This window comes from Salvia hispanica, chromosome 5 (assembly GCF_029641045.1).
Source record: "Salvia hispanica isolate PSC_SH4W2 chromosome 5, Shi_PSC_v1, whole genome shotgun sequence".
Classification (NCBI taxonomy): domain Eukaryota; kingdom Viridiplantae; phylum Streptophyta; class Magnoliopsida; order Lamiales; family Lamiaceae; genus Salvia; species Salvia hispanica.
Window position 1 is genome coordinate 40,146,425 of NC_142696.1, and position 16,409 is coordinate 40,162,833.

Below are 16,409 nucleotides of genomic sequence, written 5' to 3' on the forward strand. Positions count from 1 at the left end.
GTTTGGCGGAGTAGCCACGCTAGCAACATTTGAATAGGAAATTTAGACATAAAGAAAGAAAACATGACCAACGTTTTTTGTGCTTTGAAGTCAAATATTTATATGCATATATTAGTAATCTAGTTTTTGTACCTGCACATGCCAGTTGCCACATGCCACTTGACTCTTTAATATTGTTAATACATGATAAACATATATTGACTGAACATGTGCAAGTGCAGGTGACGGTATATTATCAACCGACGATATATTAATAAGCACACACACATTAACACAGAGTTTAGCAACACTATTAATACACACCACCTATAATTAGCAAAGTGTTTAAAATATTAATACACATTAACAAAGTGATAATGTCAGCCGCTCGTCTACTGTGATCTAGAGGCACTAATGTATCACATCTCTATATAGGAGTATTTGTGAAAATATTAGTACTACTATGGAATTAAAGTCCATGTTCTTGAATATATGTCCGGGTTTCAATTTTGTTGCCGAAAATGTCCATTAGCTATATGATGGAGTTAGGAAAACAATGTTTTTACTTTTTAGATATTAACTTAGGAGAAATTAGTGCGATTGGTTCGTCGATTAGGTAATGAAGATTCTTGTCACTATCTCAATTACAAATCTCAACAATTGGTCACTCAAATTGGCGTTGTAAGAAATTAATTTTAGCTTTTCATAATGGCATGCTATAATTGCTAGCAATATACAATACTTATAAATTTTAAATGAATGATAGTATATGTATTAATTTGTCATTTTAATATATTAAGCTATAACTGTAGAAGATAATAATTAAAAGTTGGATTGCTATTAAAAATGCATATACTAATATACCGGCTTAATAAAGGATGTGTTTGATTACTAGTCTTACAAAGAATAAAAAGAGTAATTATTATTCAAATTACATTTTTCATTCACTTTTAGTCGACCCAATAATTTTTGAAAATTGAAATATAAAATTACAATATACAGTTTTTGCATTATTCTCTTATCTAATCAAAATCAAAATTATTTGACAAAACAATATGATATGATAAAGTAAAAGAGGGGTAGAAAGAAAAAAATAATTAAAGTATTGTTAATGAGGAATGAGTCCCACCTCATTAGAGAGAATTTTTTTTTCAAAATTGGAAAATATATATTCTTATGGATCAGATTAAAAATAAAAGAGTTTTTATTATCGTGAGACGGATAAAGTATTGTAGACCAATCACCATCGTTTTAATTAACACTCAAAATAGAATGATAAGTTAATTTGTTCAAAACAACGTTGTTTTTCATGTTTGATTTTGTCATATTAGTTTTGATTTTGACAATCGTGAGACAATTGCCAAAAATTAAAAAGATAACGTAATTAAAATTACAATAAAAAAAAACAAAAATCTAGATTTGTTTCACAAATTTATTTCTCTTTAACTTAAGAGCATCCGCAATGGTCGGCTAGCGACCGGCTAGTCGATTCGTCGCGCTAGCCGATCGGCTAGCCGAACCATTGCAATCGGCAAACACGAAATCGGCGAGCGGATCGGCGTGGGCTGGCCGATCGCTCGTCGCTGGCCGAAGCGCTGGCCGATCAGCTAGTCGCCATTGTGGCGGCCCGATCGGCCAGCGATCGGCCAGCGCCGATTTTTGATTTTTTATATAAAAAAAAATCATATATAAACGCGATTTTCGTTTCATTTTCATTTGCACCACTTGTTTTAACGAGTTTTCTCTCTCTCTAACTTTCTGTACAAGAGCATCATCGAGCGATGAGTAACGCGGGTGGTAGCGGTAGTGCTACTGGTGGGGATCCTGAGGAGTACGAACGGAGGATGAACGAGGCTATGGAGGCCTACATGAACCGCGGGATGGAGCGGTACATGCGTATGGTGGAACAGCAGGCGATACCTCGCCCTCCACGAGTTGTCCACCACCGAGCAGTGATTGATCGGGATCACGTAGCTGCACATCAGCGGCTGTACGAGGACTACTTTGCAGAGTACCCGCGGTTTCCCGCCAACATGTTCCGGCGGCGTTTTAGAATACGCAGGGAGTTGTTTATGCGCATCGTTGGGGCATTGGAGCGTCAATATCTGTGTTTCCGCTTCAGGCACGATGCGGCTGGCAGACCCGGCCACACCCCTATCCAAAAGTGCACGGTGGCAATCAGGCAGTTGGCCTACGGAGGCGCGACAGACATGTGGGATGAGTACCTCCACATCGGTGAGTCGTCAGCCCTGAAATGTCTGAAGGAGTTCTGTGGGGGCGTGATCAGCATTTTCGGTGAGCAGTACCTTCGAAGCCCTACTCCCGAAGATTGTCAGAATTTGATGCAGATGCACGGGGAGAAGCATGGGTTCCCCGGATGTTAGGCAGCATAGACTGTATGCATTGGGAGTGGAAGAACTGTCCGACTGCTTGGAAGGGGGCCTACACGACCAGCTACAAGTCAAAGAACCCCACGATAATCCTCGAGGCCGTAGCTGATTACCGGCTGTGGATCTGGCATGCGTATTTTGGGGTAGCCGGGTCGAACAACGACCTCAACGTCCTGAACTCGTCTCCCCTCTTTAACGAGAAGTGCCAGGGCGTCGGTCCAGCCGTCTCTTTTGTGGCCAACGGCAACCGGCATGATATGGGCTACTACTTGGCGGATGGGATATACCCTCGGTGGTCGGTCTTTGTGAAGACGATCCGACAAACAAGTGATGAAAAGAAGGCCTACTTTGCGCAACGACAGGAGTCGGCGCGCAAGGACGTGGAGCGCGCATTTGGTGTGCTCCAGTCTCGATGGGCGGCAATTAAGGGCCCAACGCGTTTGTGGGATGTCGGATGCGTTTCCGAGATAATGTACGCCTGCATTATCCTGCACAACATGATCGTCGAAGACGAAGGCGTACAACTGACTACTTGGGTCAGTGACGATGAAGCCGGTCCAAGCCACAGAACGACCACCCCTAGTGTACGACAGGGGGTACCTCTCGATGAAGCCGGCCGACTCAAGGAATTTGCCAACATGCGCCAAGTGGATGCTCATATTCAACTCCAAAAGGATATAATTGAAGAGTTGTGGGCACGGAGGATTGCACGGCGATAGTTTTTTTTTCTTTATTATGCATGTAATTTTTTTTTATCTATGTAACTTTTTTAAATGCAATTAATGAATTTTCCCGTATATGTGTCGTAAATTTAATTCCGTATTTTAATCGTAATTTTAATTCCGTAAATGTAGTATATTTTGAATTGTTTTTATTGCGGCTGGCCTATGGCTGGCCTAAATCTGATGTGGCAGGTGGTTTTTTTAGTGTTGCTGACGTGGCAGGAGAGAGGATGACTGGCTTATGGCTGGCCTAAGCACCATTGCGGATGCTCTAACATTCAGGCAATTGATTAAAAAAATTAAAATTCATACAAAAGTTCAATTATTTTGACCACTACATGATGATAGGTACTCTAGCAGTCACACTTATGAGTTATGACTTAACACATTGAACAAAATTTAATTTCTCCAGTCAAATTAAGAATCTGCCATCGTCAAACATCGTGTTTCGTGGAATCAGATATATGGAGAGCGACAAATACAAGAAAATTTGGGAAATAAAAAATCCAATAAAAAATTACTAATAATCGTTTAATTATGTTGAGTTGGCGAAGATGCGTCAGCATTTACAGCATTAAATAAATGCAACTCGCCAAAAACGAGTTCATTCAATTTATTAGGCAACAGATAAATTGCGCAGTCCACTGCAATTCGCCAACAATCCACCCCTTCCCATGGCGATCTCTCTGCAATTCTGTCGCATCTCGACGACAACTGAAATCCCCTTGCCCAAGGCCAGGTTTTCCCAGCCACGGAGGCCTTCTTTCCTCCGCTGCTCCGCCGCCAGAGGTGGCGACGCCTCCTCCTCCGCCGTGGAAGCTGAATCCGCCGATTTTGACTCCAAGGTTTTCCGTCACAACCTCACGAGGAGTAAGAATTACAATCGGAAGGGGTTCGGCCATAAAGAGGAGACGCTCGAGCAAATGAGCCAAGAGTTTACGAGTATGACTTCCTAGATTTCTCCAATTTCGCATTTGTTTTTTGTTTGTTGGACATAAACTGATTTTTTAGCTTGATCCGTTCAGGAATCTAAGTTTAGTCTGGTAGTGCTGATGAATTGATGATCGGGCACCTACTATTTTTAGTGATTTTATGGAAAAACGCTACCTGTTGTTATGATTAATGTTTTGTGTATGTGATATAAGTTATTTTGTTGATTTGGTTATGATTCGTGATGTTTTGGTGAGTGATCGGTTATTTTTTGGATAATTTCAGGTGATATTATTAAGAAATTGAAGGAGAACGGTTACCAATACACATGGGGGAATGTTACAGTGAAGCTTGCTGAAGCATATGGATTCTGCTGGGGAGTCGAGCGCGCGGTTCAGATCGCTTATGAAGCTAGAAAACAGTTTCCATCTGAGAACATCTGGCTGACTAATGAAGTCATCCATAACCCCACGGTTAATGAGGTTTGTTGTTTACTTCAACCTTCTTTTCGATATAGAGGGTTCCATTTAAACTTGTTTATGTTGTGGTAGACCTTCTTCTGTGCATATCTTTTGTGGAGATGTTATTGGCTTGTAGCAATCCCTGTGCTTTTTTCATGGTTCAAAGGTCGTGCAGTCAAATTTTCACGGCTCTGTGCATTTGTATATAAGGATCTATCAACTGCAACCTCTTGCAATCTGATCAGTTATAAGAACTTCTAAATTTCTAATACCTCTTCTACTTTTGGATTGCCCTGGTCATATCATCAGGTTGATTTTTCTGAATTTTGTGTTTGTTTGAGTTGGTATGTGTATAAGCACTGACCGTTGAGGGTCTTTGATGTCAATATCACTTAGTGTTTGGAAGACAGAATTTTTAATTAATAGACATTTACTAACTAAAATTTTCACCCCAGAGGCTTGAAGATATGAATGTAAAGATTATCCCTCATCACGATGGGAAGAAAGAATTTGATGTGGTTGACAAGGGTGATGTGGTGGTATTGCCTGCTTTCGGAGCTGCTGTTGATGAAATGAGGATTCTGAATAACAAGAATGTTCAAATTGTTGATACAACTTGCCCATGGGTGTCTAAGGTATTTCCCCACTTTCCTACCCCTAATTTCTATTTGAAGTATTATTTTCTATATTAATTTATACGTGTTTCTGTTATAAGGTTTGGAATACTGTTGAAAAGCACAAGAAAGGAGAGTATACTTCTATAATCCATGGTAAATATTCTCATGAAGAGACTGTGGCCACTGCTTCTTTTGCCGGGAAATTTGTCATTGTAAAGAACATGAAAGAGGTAGTTTGAAATTTCTGCTTCATTTTAAGTTCTATATAGATCACCAGCATATTAATCGACATGACAACACACTGCAGGCAACATATGTATGTGACTACATCTTGGGTGGTGGACTCGATGGATCCAGCTCTACTAAAGAAGCATTTCTTGAGGTAGGCTTATTATAACGCACTTTATTTACTTATATGCTTGGATTTCATGTGACATGTTTTTTCTGCAGAAATTTAAATTTGCGATATCCAAGGGATTTGACCCAGACAAGGATTTTGAGAAAGTTGGTATTGCAAACCAAACTACTATGTTGAAGGGAGAAACAGAGGATATTGGTCAGTGATCACTCTGCAGTATGATGCTTAAAGTTTTTGCACTATGTGACTTGCATTGCTAATAGTAATACTTCTATTCTGCAGGAAAATTAGTTGAGAGGACCATTATGCGCAAGTACGGGGTGGAAAATGCTACCGAACACTTCATAAGTTTCAACACTATTTGTGATGCTACTCAGGTAAATTATTTCTCTCAATAAATTGTTATTTGCTACTCTTGTATAACTCCAAGTGTAGCCTCTTTTGCACTATCGGTTTTTATGGACTCAATGACAGTGCAACTCCTTCACTTGTTTTGGGATCCAAAAGACTGCTTATTCTTGTGTGTGTCAGTATATGTGTGTGCATGCACCATAGAGAATTATCTGAATGTGCTTTTATTGTGGTGTATCCATCTCAAATGTTTATTTATAGAACACATGACAGACAGAGCTGTTGTTTACATATCATTCAGCTCAACACATTTTGCTTTGTACCTATATTTAGGAACGGCAAGATGCAATGTACAAATTGGTTGATGATCCGGTTGATCTCATCCTAGTCGTTGGAGGATGGAACTCAAGTAACACATCACACCTACAAGAAATTTCAGAATTGCGTGGAATTCCATCATATTGGGTTGATACAGAGAAGAGGATAGGCCCTGGAAACAAAATTAGTCACAAATTGATGGTATGTCTTCTTATCAATCTTATTTCATGATTCACTCTAAGCTGAAAATCCGTCTTAAAACTCTAAATGATTCTCACTATAGCATGGCGAGTTGGTGGAGAAAGAGAACTGGTTGCCAGAGGGTCCTGTCACAATTGGTGTTACATCCGGTGCATCCACTCCTGACAAGGTGAGTCTACTCTGTTCTTGTTTCCCATACCAAGCCACAAACTCATTTGCAACTCGTGATAACCATCTTGATATGGGATTCCCGGGCATCTGCATCTCCTCTGATTTCACGCGTTACAATTATGCCACTCTTACAAGTACGCTTACTACATTCAATGATACTAATATGTCTTCTTTACTTTTCCCTGTTATCGTATCTAGGTTGTTCAAGATGTTCTTGAAAAGGTTTTCAAGTTAAAGAATGCGGAACTATTGCAATCGGCTTAAACTCTGCTACATGGTTCAACATTGCTGTGACCAGTTGGAATCCGTCTGTTGATTAAGCAGAGTAGTAGTGCATCTTGTTTCCCTACTCTGTGTAAACCATATGTAGATGTCTGTCTGAATATCGCGTAAACTAAAGTTCCCTGCCTTCCTTTCGACTCGGATGCGCTCTCTCTGTAAGGAAAGTATGCGCGAATACTATGCTTTGATGATAAAGAAATTTTAGTGTGATAGCATACTCTGTGGCTGTAGAAGCAGTAGTTTTGTTCTCAGATACAATAAAATTATGTACTTTTGTAATAAAACAACCTGCTAGTTATGGAGAAATATGGATATCGATTATCGAATACTAGAAAAAATTAAGAATATATGCTAAGAGTGACATGAGATGATGAGAAATACGAATTCGCGAAGCCGTTTCTTTTATGATTTTCATCTGACTCTTATCAAACTATATTTGAATAAAGTGATATTTTGGTGATTATTCTAAGACATGTAAGAAAAGGAAATAAAGAAAAACAATTTACAGCAGGTAAAAATGCCCCAATCCTCCAATCCAATTCTTGAATAAAATCAGCTAAAATCCATCGCCCAAAAATATGTGGTGTGCAATTCACTTTCAAATATGACCAATCGAACATGCAGAAACGTGATCGTCTAAGATGACATTCGTATTTCCTACTCCATAACAAAATAACAAAAGCTAAATTCAGAGATAATTGTTTTTTTTTGCTGTTATCTGGCGCCAATGAAGCTTCACTGCATGCAGTCGCCGGTAGTGAGCAGCATTCCTCGGAGCCTGCCGTTTGAGAAGCCCTTTTCATGTGGCCAATCTGTTCTCAATCTGACCGCTAGTAAGAAGGCCTGTCTCCATGCCAGGAGGATTAGATTTCTTGATTTCGGAGCTCGATCATCAGGTAGTTACTCTATCTCTCTGACTCTCTCTATGATTTAGGGATTTTTGGAGAAACCTTTTTGCTTGATTTTTTTATTTTTGAGTGAACTCAAAATCGGAATTTTGTTTTTAGGGCTCAATCTCTTTTCCTATAGAATAAGGAGAAGAGTTGTGTGGGGAAATATCAATGTCGCCTATTTTAGAGTTTCTTACCACAAAATATCTACTTAAGTTAATTGTTGAAAAGTAACTATTGCCAATTCTATGGCAATAACATATTGTGGAATTTCTATGCTATTTGTTTTATGGCCATTCTTCCTAAGTTATATCCCAATGCCAAATGTAGAAGTGAAAGGTGTTGGAATGGTGCATTTGACAACTTATATACCTTGTTTCTATTCTCTTCTGTGAAGGAATCACAACAATCAGATCACAGGCACAATCTACCACACCAAGTAATGGTGACCAAAAGGATGGAAATCTTGTATTTGTCGCAGGGGCTACTGGCAAAGTTGGATCACGAACTGTGAGGTGTGCTTTCGGCTTATCTCAATGTGAAGCCACAGCAATGTAGGCCTATTAAGGATCCGTGTTTCTGAAATATTTCGTTTTCCTGCAGGGAGCTCTTAAAATTAGGAGTACACGTTCGAGCTGGTGTTAGGAGTGTTCAGAGAGCTGAACCCCTTGTGCAAGTATGAGTTCTATCTATTAAGATTCATTAACAGCACAATATTTGCAAACTTATGATTCATGAAAATATTGTCTCTGTAAACAGAGTGTCCGGAACTTGAAGCTTGAAGATGTTGCAGGAGGCACTCAACGTAAGCTTGTGGATGACTCGGGAGATAGTTATTTTGCTCCCGTAAAAGTTATTTAATGATTTATATGCTATACATGACTATATGCAAGTAGTGAAATTATTTATGTTACTTTGGTCTTTAGCCCAGCTATAGATAAGCTTGAACTCGTGGAGTGTGACTTGGAGCAGCTGGACCGGATAAAGCCAGCACTAGGCAATTCGTCAATTGTTATATGCTGTATTGGTGCTAGTGAGAAGGAGGTTCTTGATATTACTGGACCTTACCGGATTGACTACCAGGCTACCAAAAATTTGATTGATGCAGGTAAAATAAGTTCTAATGGTACCCGGAAACTTATTGCTATAGTCTAGTATTAATAAAATTTTGAAGCCACTTTGTCTAAACACGCAGAAATAATATGAAAATGATGCCCAAAACAAAGCGGATTTTCCTTTTGTTCTTGTCATCATTCATTAAGGACACAATCTATTGATTTCTTACTGATGTATGCTTGTATAGTAGCAGTCTCAGTCAGGGTTCTAACCTTAGGGTAATCAAAGACTTGTTAGTTTCAGCATCTTTTCCTTGTGGTGTCGGAAATCTGTCGTATTAATTTATAAAGATGCTATAGTGATGCCTGTTTTCCATGCAGCAACCTCTGCAAAAGTTGAACATTTCATTTTGGTCACATCTCTGGGAACAAACAAAGTTGGATTTCCTGCTGCTATCTTGAAGTAAGGCTTTTCCTACATTTCAACATCTTAGTGCAGATACTCTTCTATAGGCTGCATAGCAGAAATTTCCAACTATATCTTCCGTCCTTTATTGATTCTCGTCTTTCCTTACATGGCAAAGTCTGTTCTGGGGAGTCCTTATATGGAAAAGAAAAGCAGAAGAAGCACTCATTGCGAGTGGTCTTCCTTATACAGTGAGTTTCTGCAGTGCACCTTTAGCACATAGCAAGATAAAGATGGTTAACTTCTTTACATATTAACTTGCTCGTCGAACAAAATTGCTGCAGATAGTAAGGCCTGGAGGGATGGAGCGGCCTACTGATTCGTTTAAGGAAACTCATAATGTTACCTTATCAGAGGAGGATACTTTATTTGGCGGCCTAGTGTCAAACCTGCAGGTTATTTTCTTTTGACATTTTTTCAGTTCACAAGATACCTATCGGCAGTAATATGCTTTCATGCTCTGTCTCGATGGCTGGTCTTCTTGTATTATAGTCGGCGATAAATTTCTATACCCTCAGTTGCTTACTAACTGCATGCATGTTAAACCGGAATTTGTCGACTCATGATAAATAACAGGTAGCAGAACTACTGGCGTTCATGGCAAAGAACCGCAGCCTTTCTTACTGTAAAGTTGTCGAAGTAGTTGCAGAAACTACAGCTCCTTTGACTCCTTTCGGAGATCTCTTGAAAAGGATACCATCTCAGAGACCAGATTACAGTGTTAAGGTAACTTTATTCAATGCTCCTTTGTCTGCTTGTATTTGAACGATTTTAGTTGTATAGGACTTAGCATATTCAATTTTTTTTTGAAAATGATTAACGTTTAGAAACTTTATCTGGCTGCTAGGAACAAGATGAATCGGATCAATCGCCGCCTGTTATATCAGACAGCACCCCCCCTGTGGAAGAGCCTAAGCCCGCTGTGGAAGAACCTAAGCCGGCTGAGGAAGAACCTGAGCAAATTAAGGCAACTAAAGCAACACCTCTGTCTCCCTATGCTGCGTGAGTTTGCACTAATGTCTATCAAATTTTGTTTTTTTGTTTGTGCGATTTTTCATCGAAAATCCCTTCTTATAGCTATGAAGATCTAAAGCCACCATCATCTCCCACTCCTATTGCGAGCACTGGTGCTGGTGCCACCAAGCCAGAGATCGTGCCAGCTCCAGCAAGTTCCCCGCCTTTATCAGTTGAAGCCAGTTCTTCAGAGACATCAATAGAAGATGCAATTCCTCAGACTGTACCAAAGAAAGCACATGCCTACTCGCCGTACATAAAGTAAGTCCATTTGGCCATAGCTGTAGGATGAATTTTCATATATCATAAATATTGCATTAGCATTTTCTTGATATAATGCACCATATTTATCTTAATTACCTTCAGTTCTTGGAACTTGACCCTTTACATTAATCGCTCATGTCCCTTAGAAAGAGTATGTGTTTGTGAACCATTTGATTTATTTGGCAGTTACGAAGACTTAAAACCACCCAGCTCGCCAACTCCAACTTTTAGTAGTTCGAAAAAGGAGACTCCTGTAGAAGTGGAACCGCAGCTCACTGGGGGGAATGATGTCCCGACTTCACCTTCTCCTAGTTTGCCAACACTGTCTTCAAACAGCGAACCTGAAAAGCCAGTTGATGAGAAACCAGAAAGCCATACTGAACCAAAGGCCAAACCCCTTTCACCCTACACAATGTAAGCACATTCCTATTGTTACTAAAATTCCCCAGCGAAAAAAGAAAATGTGATTAAGGAAATCAGTATATAGAGGAATGCAGCGTAATAGTTTGCGTTTTGTCTTGATGAGCAGGTATGAGGAGATGAAACCACCGAGTACCCCGACACCTTATTCAAACTAAGCTCTGAGTGTGAGTGAAAAGCTTCGGTAAAGAGGTGCAGGTTTTGCATTCTTTTTTCAGCACACTCACTCTCTCCTCTATGACTATTTGAATGAGGGATCATTCTTTGTATAAATAGTTATTTATGTTATTCTGAGCAAGTTGAGGATGCATCGGCTATGTTTTGGGGTGAATTATGCCATCTGTAATTCTCACTTTCTTCATGAATGATTTCGAGCCATTGTCTGTAATTCGCATTGTGATGACATTTGTTTATTATGACTATGATAACTGTTGCCTATAATTGTCTTTATGATCTCATCGTTTATGACCGAGTAAAAAATAGTACTAGTAACTTCCAATTCTCATAAAAATTTCGATAGGTCGAGCCTATTTTTCTACACCCAAACAATCCTCAACATACCCAAGGAAATCAAATAGTAAGATTGATAGTGGTTTTCATACATTCAATATTTTTCTCCATATTAATTTGATATCCAATTCTAACCACAATATGTATGAAAAAACCACCATACAATTACTTGCAATTTGCAAATATTCTATTTCGACTAGTATCACTATTCACTAAATTAAAGTAAATCCCAATGCAAAAATGTCCAAAAAAAAAAAAAGAAAAAAGAAAAGAACGAAGAATAACGACCCCTGAATGTTCGACGGGTTTAATTTAGGGTTTATCTCTCAAATTTAGGCATAAATCCCTAAAACTGCGAATCATGGACTCATCTGAGGCGCAGAAATGCGATGTTGCTCCTGCCACTGCTACCGCATACCTCGACCCAAACTACTGGTCAGCTGCGCATCTGCGTTTGCGTAACATGCATATGTTTATCTAGAAATGTATGCTTATTTTTGTTTAATGAGCTTTGTTGAATCAGGGATAAGAGGTTTGATGGAGAAGAGCATTACGAGTGGTTCAAAGACTACTCTCACTTTCGTCACCTAACTCTCGAATACATTAATCCCAAGTCCGCTGTACATCCCTGCTTATTTTGTTAATCACTTCTTTTGCTGCTTTTATTGCTTTCTGTGTGTCGAATTTTCTCCATCTCAGTATGTGGCTTTGTGTGCAAACAGGTATTAGAGGTAGGATGTGGGAATTCTCAGCTGTGTGAAGAGCTCTATAGAGATGGAATTACTCATCTTACCTGCATTGATTTGTCATCGGTTGCTGTTGAGAAGATGAAGCAACGATTATCAACCAAGGGCTATAAAGGTTGGTAACTTGTTAATTTATGTTTAATTATGTCAGCTCATGTTTATGCAGTGTATGCTGTTTGCTGAACCTAATGGTGTGATGGTGCTGAACCTAATAGCTAAATTTCAGTTTCTCATACCTCCTCTGCCCGTCATCCAACCTTTTGATGGCTTGATGCTATGTTTGATATTTGAAGTTTATGGATCAATTATACTGTTAAAGACACTATAAATTCCCGTTTCTGTTTAAACGCTTTAATATGTTTTGTGGAGCGCTCACTGTTGGTGTTCATGAACCAGGGGTTAACTTTTGAATTTCATGTGCGAACATTGTTAAGCAAACTTCCAATATGGTACTTAAGAACGTCTTCCTCCGCTTCATAAGAAGCCAATTCTGTTTATGATAAAACTCACTAGCTAGAAAAGTGTTATTGGGTAGAAATCAAGGACTCCTGAGTTTAACTTTGTCTTGTCACTTCCCTCTGTATTGGCATGCTTCTAATTGTTTATTTTATGTCTGCTTCTGCTAATATTATGTCCATTAGCCAGCTGGAGGAAAAGGAAGCCTAAGTTTATTGATTGCAATTACTTGGGACTTTTTTATGCCTGCAATTTGCAATGCAACACTTAAGATGTGACTATTCTCATTTTTCATTTTCTGTGTCTGTTGCTATCAGAAATAAAAGTGCTGGAAGCTGATATGTTACAGCTGCCTTTTGAAGATGAATGTTTTGATGTGGTCATAGAGAAAGGAACCATGGTAAAATTGTGATGCATAAACTTGTAACATATTGTAATTTTGGGTTAGCACAAAGTGGGCCGGTGTACTTTTCACATATGCTGGAGGGGTTGAATGCTAAAGTTAGTAAATGGATTCAATATCTCTCTGGCCTCTACGTTCTTTTCTATCTCATATCTCTACAGAGTTTTCTGCTCACTGCCCATCTTTGTTTTTCTGTTAATCCATATATCAAATATAGGTCTGTAGCAGTCTGCAGTTTCTAGTCACCAGCACACTTTAAGTTTCGAGTACCTTTTTTTTTCTGGGTAGACTTTTACACAATCGTAATTTGGAATATGAAGGATGTATTATTCGTGGACTCTGGAGACCCCTGGAATCCAGAACCTGTGACAGTTAGCAAAGTTATGGCAATGCTTGAAGGTGTTCATAGAGTTTTGAAACCCAATGGTATCTTCATCTCCATCACCTTTGGCCAGGTACAACAAAAAGCAAAAAAAATAATGATCTTTTCTCTCTAAATTCTGGAGGTGATTGTGTAATAGTATGATTTTTGGTTGTTTTTCTTCAGCCGCATTTCAGGCGACCTTTCTTCAGTGCTCCCGCATTTACTTGGTCAACTGAATGGAAAACGTTTGGCGATGGGTTTCATTATTTCTTCTATATATTAAAGAAGGTTCGCACTATTAAGAAGGATCATTTTATAGCTAGATGCAGAGCCATTCCATCTTGTACTTCTTCATGTGATGCCAAATGAGGCTGCGGATACTAACAGCTAGAATTTTGCAGGGCGAGAGATCATCAGACGGCACCGAGTGTACTGAAAAGACTGATGTGCCATCCCTCTCTCTTTACCATGAAGAATTGGAGAGTGAAGACTATCTATTTCGTACGAATCTGGATGAGTTGTAAAATCAGAATTCTGGACTCCTCGTAACCTTGCTTCTTACAATTGATAAAAGTATAGTGACTGCTGCTGTTATTGCCTTCTATTTTCCGAATCTTCAGATTATTTATAGTTCATGCATCAAATGAAACTTCCAATCTTGTAGTTCACTCCATCTCCATTATCAGCAGTACTGGAAACCTTCAAAGCTCTCTCTGTTTTGTTTTTTTGGTAGAAAATGTGAGGGGCTGTATTTCCGTAGAAATTTGGGGTTATACATAGTATTACATACTCTCTTTCTTTTACTCTACTATCCAACGTTACTCGTGCAATATATAAATATTCTTTTGGTAAATGCCATAAAGGTATTTCAGTAGAAATTTGGGGTTAGGGCTCGTTTGATACCATAGAAATGCCAAGAAAATGATCTGTATCTATATATTTCCAGCTGTTTGGTACCTGAGCTATCTCTACCTCATGGCCCGTATTAATGCCTTTGGCCCATCTAGGCCCGACAAAAAACCACTATTTCATCCAGTTTAGTATCTTAACAAAATGATAAGATATGCCACTGTTCAATCTCGTTTTCCACAATATACCCTCTTCTTCCTCTCACCAATTCACCCTCCCCTCCGCTGCTGAGTACTTCTACCACCGCCCCTCACTCTGTCACTCATGGTGACTCTCTCGCAGAAGGGGATGCCTTCCGACGGTGCTCCGCTGCCGGCTCGCTCTCTGTCCCTGCAACTTCGTCCCTCTCTTTTAATCTGTGCGATGGTGTGGGTGCGCGGCTGCAACTTCGCCTATCTCCCTCTACTTATCCATAAATTTCTGTTCTATATCTAAGCTCTATGTTCATCTGAATTCCAAGATTATGCCGCATTTTTTTATGAAGAATGATAAACTCCACGCTTTGAATTAATACTCTATAATCAATAAGGTTGTCGCGTATTAACACTATTGATGATCTTTAACAAATCATCATTACCTTAGAATGCTGCTAATTAGGATGAGAGTTTAGCAAATTATTACTGATACCTTAGAATGCAAAGGGGTTGAATTAATTAAAACATCTACAAATTGAGAAGAAGGGTAAATGTGTCTTTTCACTTCTATATATGACTTAATGTTGTTAGCTACTCTATTTTATATATCAAACAATAATATAAAATATCCATCTTGTTCCTAATCTGGACTCCGGCCCACGTTTCTTATCACAAGTTACGTATCTTGTTATATCCTACCCGGTCTATCAAACATGCCCTTAATGTACATAAATGGATATTTGCATCTACGTATTTAATCTAAAGAGACTACTACGGATTATACTGGTTTCAATTAAATGAAAAAATGGTGAAGCTTAAGGTAGAATAATTTTTTTGAAAACATTACGTGGTATAATTACTAATTAGGCAGCCCTCCAGGAATATGGATGTAAATTGGGTCAGTCCAATGGGTTTTGGCCAACCTTACTCGGATTGTGGGTTAATTAGATGTATATTGTTAATCAGGTTGTGATTTTTATTAGGTTATAAATAATTAACCTTAACCCTAAAGGTTTGGGTTTTGGGCTAGCCTAACGAGCTAATACCTAATAAGGCTTCTATTGATAAAATTAACATGTGACCAATCCTATACATGTTAGGATGAAAATTGATCATATTTTAGGATGTAAAATATTTAACTACTGCAATTTTGGGATGTGTATGCTTAAACATGAACATAATTAAATACTACTACTAGATTAAGATTAGGGCTGGGTCGATACGATATACCGTATCAAAAATTTTGTTTCGTTATCATACTGAAAATATCGATATGAAAGAATTTCATATCTTTATTGTTTCGAAAGTTTCGGTATTATACCGAATTTCGGTATGGAAAAAAACTATACCGTTACCGTTTCAAAATTTCGGTATATCGTACCGAACTTCGGTATACCGTTCTGAACGGTATATCGATATTTCGTACGATATACCGAAATTTTATACCATTTCGAATACTTGTATACCAAAAAATATAATTTCAAAACTGAAAAATAAAACCAAAATTAATATAATTTTGACATAATAAAATAAACATTGTCCACATCTTCATAATTAAAATAGATATATTTATGATTTAAACTTTTAATCTTAAAAAAATAAATTATATTATTATTATTATTATTATCATCATCATCATCATCATCATCATCATCATCATCATCATCATCATCATCATCATCTTCTCGATATGTATCGATAATTCGATACGTATTGATTTTCGATATATTTCGGTATACCGATAATATCGATATATATCGTATATTCGATACAAAACGGTATATCGCGGTATAAGAAAATTCATATCGTTATCATACCGAAAACTTTCGATACGGTATTGTACCGTATCGAAAATTTCGGTATACCGAAAATTCGATATTTTTCGATATTTTTCAATTCGATACGATCGATATACCGTTTTTTCGGTATATTCACCCAACCATAATTAAGATTTGTATAAATAAAATAAAACATAAACATATTTTGAAAAATTTTAAA

At 38.3% G+C, this 16,409-nt stretch overlaps 3 protein-coding genes across 3 annotated transcripts; all 3 read left to right on the forward strand.

The window, feature by feature from the left end:
• The first annotated feature begins 3,691 nt into the window (after positions 1–3,691).
• On the forward strand, positions 3,692–7,086 carry LOC125190558 (4-hydroxy-3-methylbut-2-enyl diphosphate reductase, chloroplastic-like). Its single transcript, XM_048087885.2, has 10 exons — positions 3,692–4,033; positions 4,307–4,503; positions 4,938–5,117; positions 5,198–5,329; positions 5,407–5,481; positions 5,550–5,655; positions 5,740–5,834; positions 6,142–6,327; positions 6,410–6,496; positions 6,697–7,086. The coding sequence occupies exons 1-10, from the start codon at positions 3,766–3,768 to the stop codon at positions 6,760–6,762; spliced, it is 1,392 nt and encodes a 463-aa protein (XP_047943842.1). The 5' UTR covers positions 3,692–3,765; the 3' UTR covers positions 6,763–7,086.
• Positions 7,087–7,402: 316 nt separating this feature from the next.
• Positions 7,403–11,330, forward strand: TIC62 (NAD(P)-binding Rossmann-fold superfamily protein). The gene is made up of 13 exons (XM_048087884.2): positions 7,403–7,676; positions 8,068–8,185; positions 8,274–8,346; positions 8,430–8,475; positions 8,602–8,778; positions 9,107–9,188; positions 9,310–9,382; positions 9,476–9,586; positions 9,768–9,917; positions 10,039–10,193; positions 10,269–10,466; positions 10,656–10,883; positions 10,999–11,330. Exons 1-13 carry the CDS (start codon positions 7,508–7,510, stop codon positions 11,045–11,047), a joined length of 1,629 nt encoding a protein of 542 aa, XP_047943841.1. The 5' UTR covers positions 7,403–7,507; the 3' UTR covers positions 11,048–11,330.
• Positions 11,331–11,482: 152 nt separating this feature from the next.
• Positions 11,483–14,036, forward strand: LOC125190559 (S-adenosyl-L-methionine-dependent methyltransferases superfamily protein). The gene is made up of 7 exons (XM_048087886.2): positions 11,483–11,834; positions 11,923–12,019; positions 12,122–12,260; positions 12,919–13,001; positions 13,325–13,459; positions 13,552–13,656; positions 13,770–14,036. Exons 1-7 carry the CDS (start codon positions 11,761–11,763, stop codon positions 13,890–13,892), a joined length of 756 nt encoding a protein of 251 aa, XP_047943843.1. The 5' UTR covers positions 11,483–11,760; the 3' UTR covers positions 13,893–14,036.
• The last annotated feature ends 2,373 nt before the right edge of the window (positions 14,037–16,409 follow it).

Bases quoted from the DNA above. Each gene is read 5' to 3' on its own strand.
- LOC125190559 (XM_048087886.2), top strand. From the start codon at position 11,761: ATGGACTCATCTGAGGCGCAGAAATGCGATGTTGCTCCTGCCACTGCT. The intron at 11,835-11,922 runs GTCAGCTGCGCA...TTGTTGAATCAG, and splicing joins TACCTCGACCCAAACTACTG to GGATAAGAGGTTTGATGGAG. The intron at 13,002-13,324 runs GTAAAATTGTGA...TGGAATATGAAG, and splicing joins TCATAGAGAAAGGAACCATG to GATGTATTATTCGTGGACTC.
- LOC125190558 (XM_048087885.2), top strand. From the start codon at position 3,766: ATGGCGATCTCTCTGCAATTCTGTCGCATCTCGACGACAACTGAAATC. The intron at 5,330-5,406 runs GTAGTTTGAAAT...AACACACTGCAG, and splicing joins TTGTAAAGAACATGAAAGAG to GCAACATATGTATGTGACTA. The intron at 6,497-6,696 runs GTGAGTCTACTC...TATCGTATCTAG, and splicing joins GTGCATCCACTCCTGACAAG to GTTGTTCAAGATGTTCTTGA.
- TIC62 (XM_048087884.2), top strand. From the start codon at position 7,508: ATGAAGCTTCACTGCATGCAGTCGCCGGTAGTGAGCAGCATTCCTCGG. The intron at 9,383-9,475 runs GTGAGTTTCTGC...AAATTGCTGCAG, and splicing joins CGAGTGGTCTTCCTTATACA to ATAGTAAGGCCTGGAGGGAT. The intron at 10,194-10,268 runs GTGAGTTTGCAC...CCCTTCTTATAG, and splicing joins CCTCTGTCTCCCTATGCTGC to CTATGAAGATCTAAAGCCAC.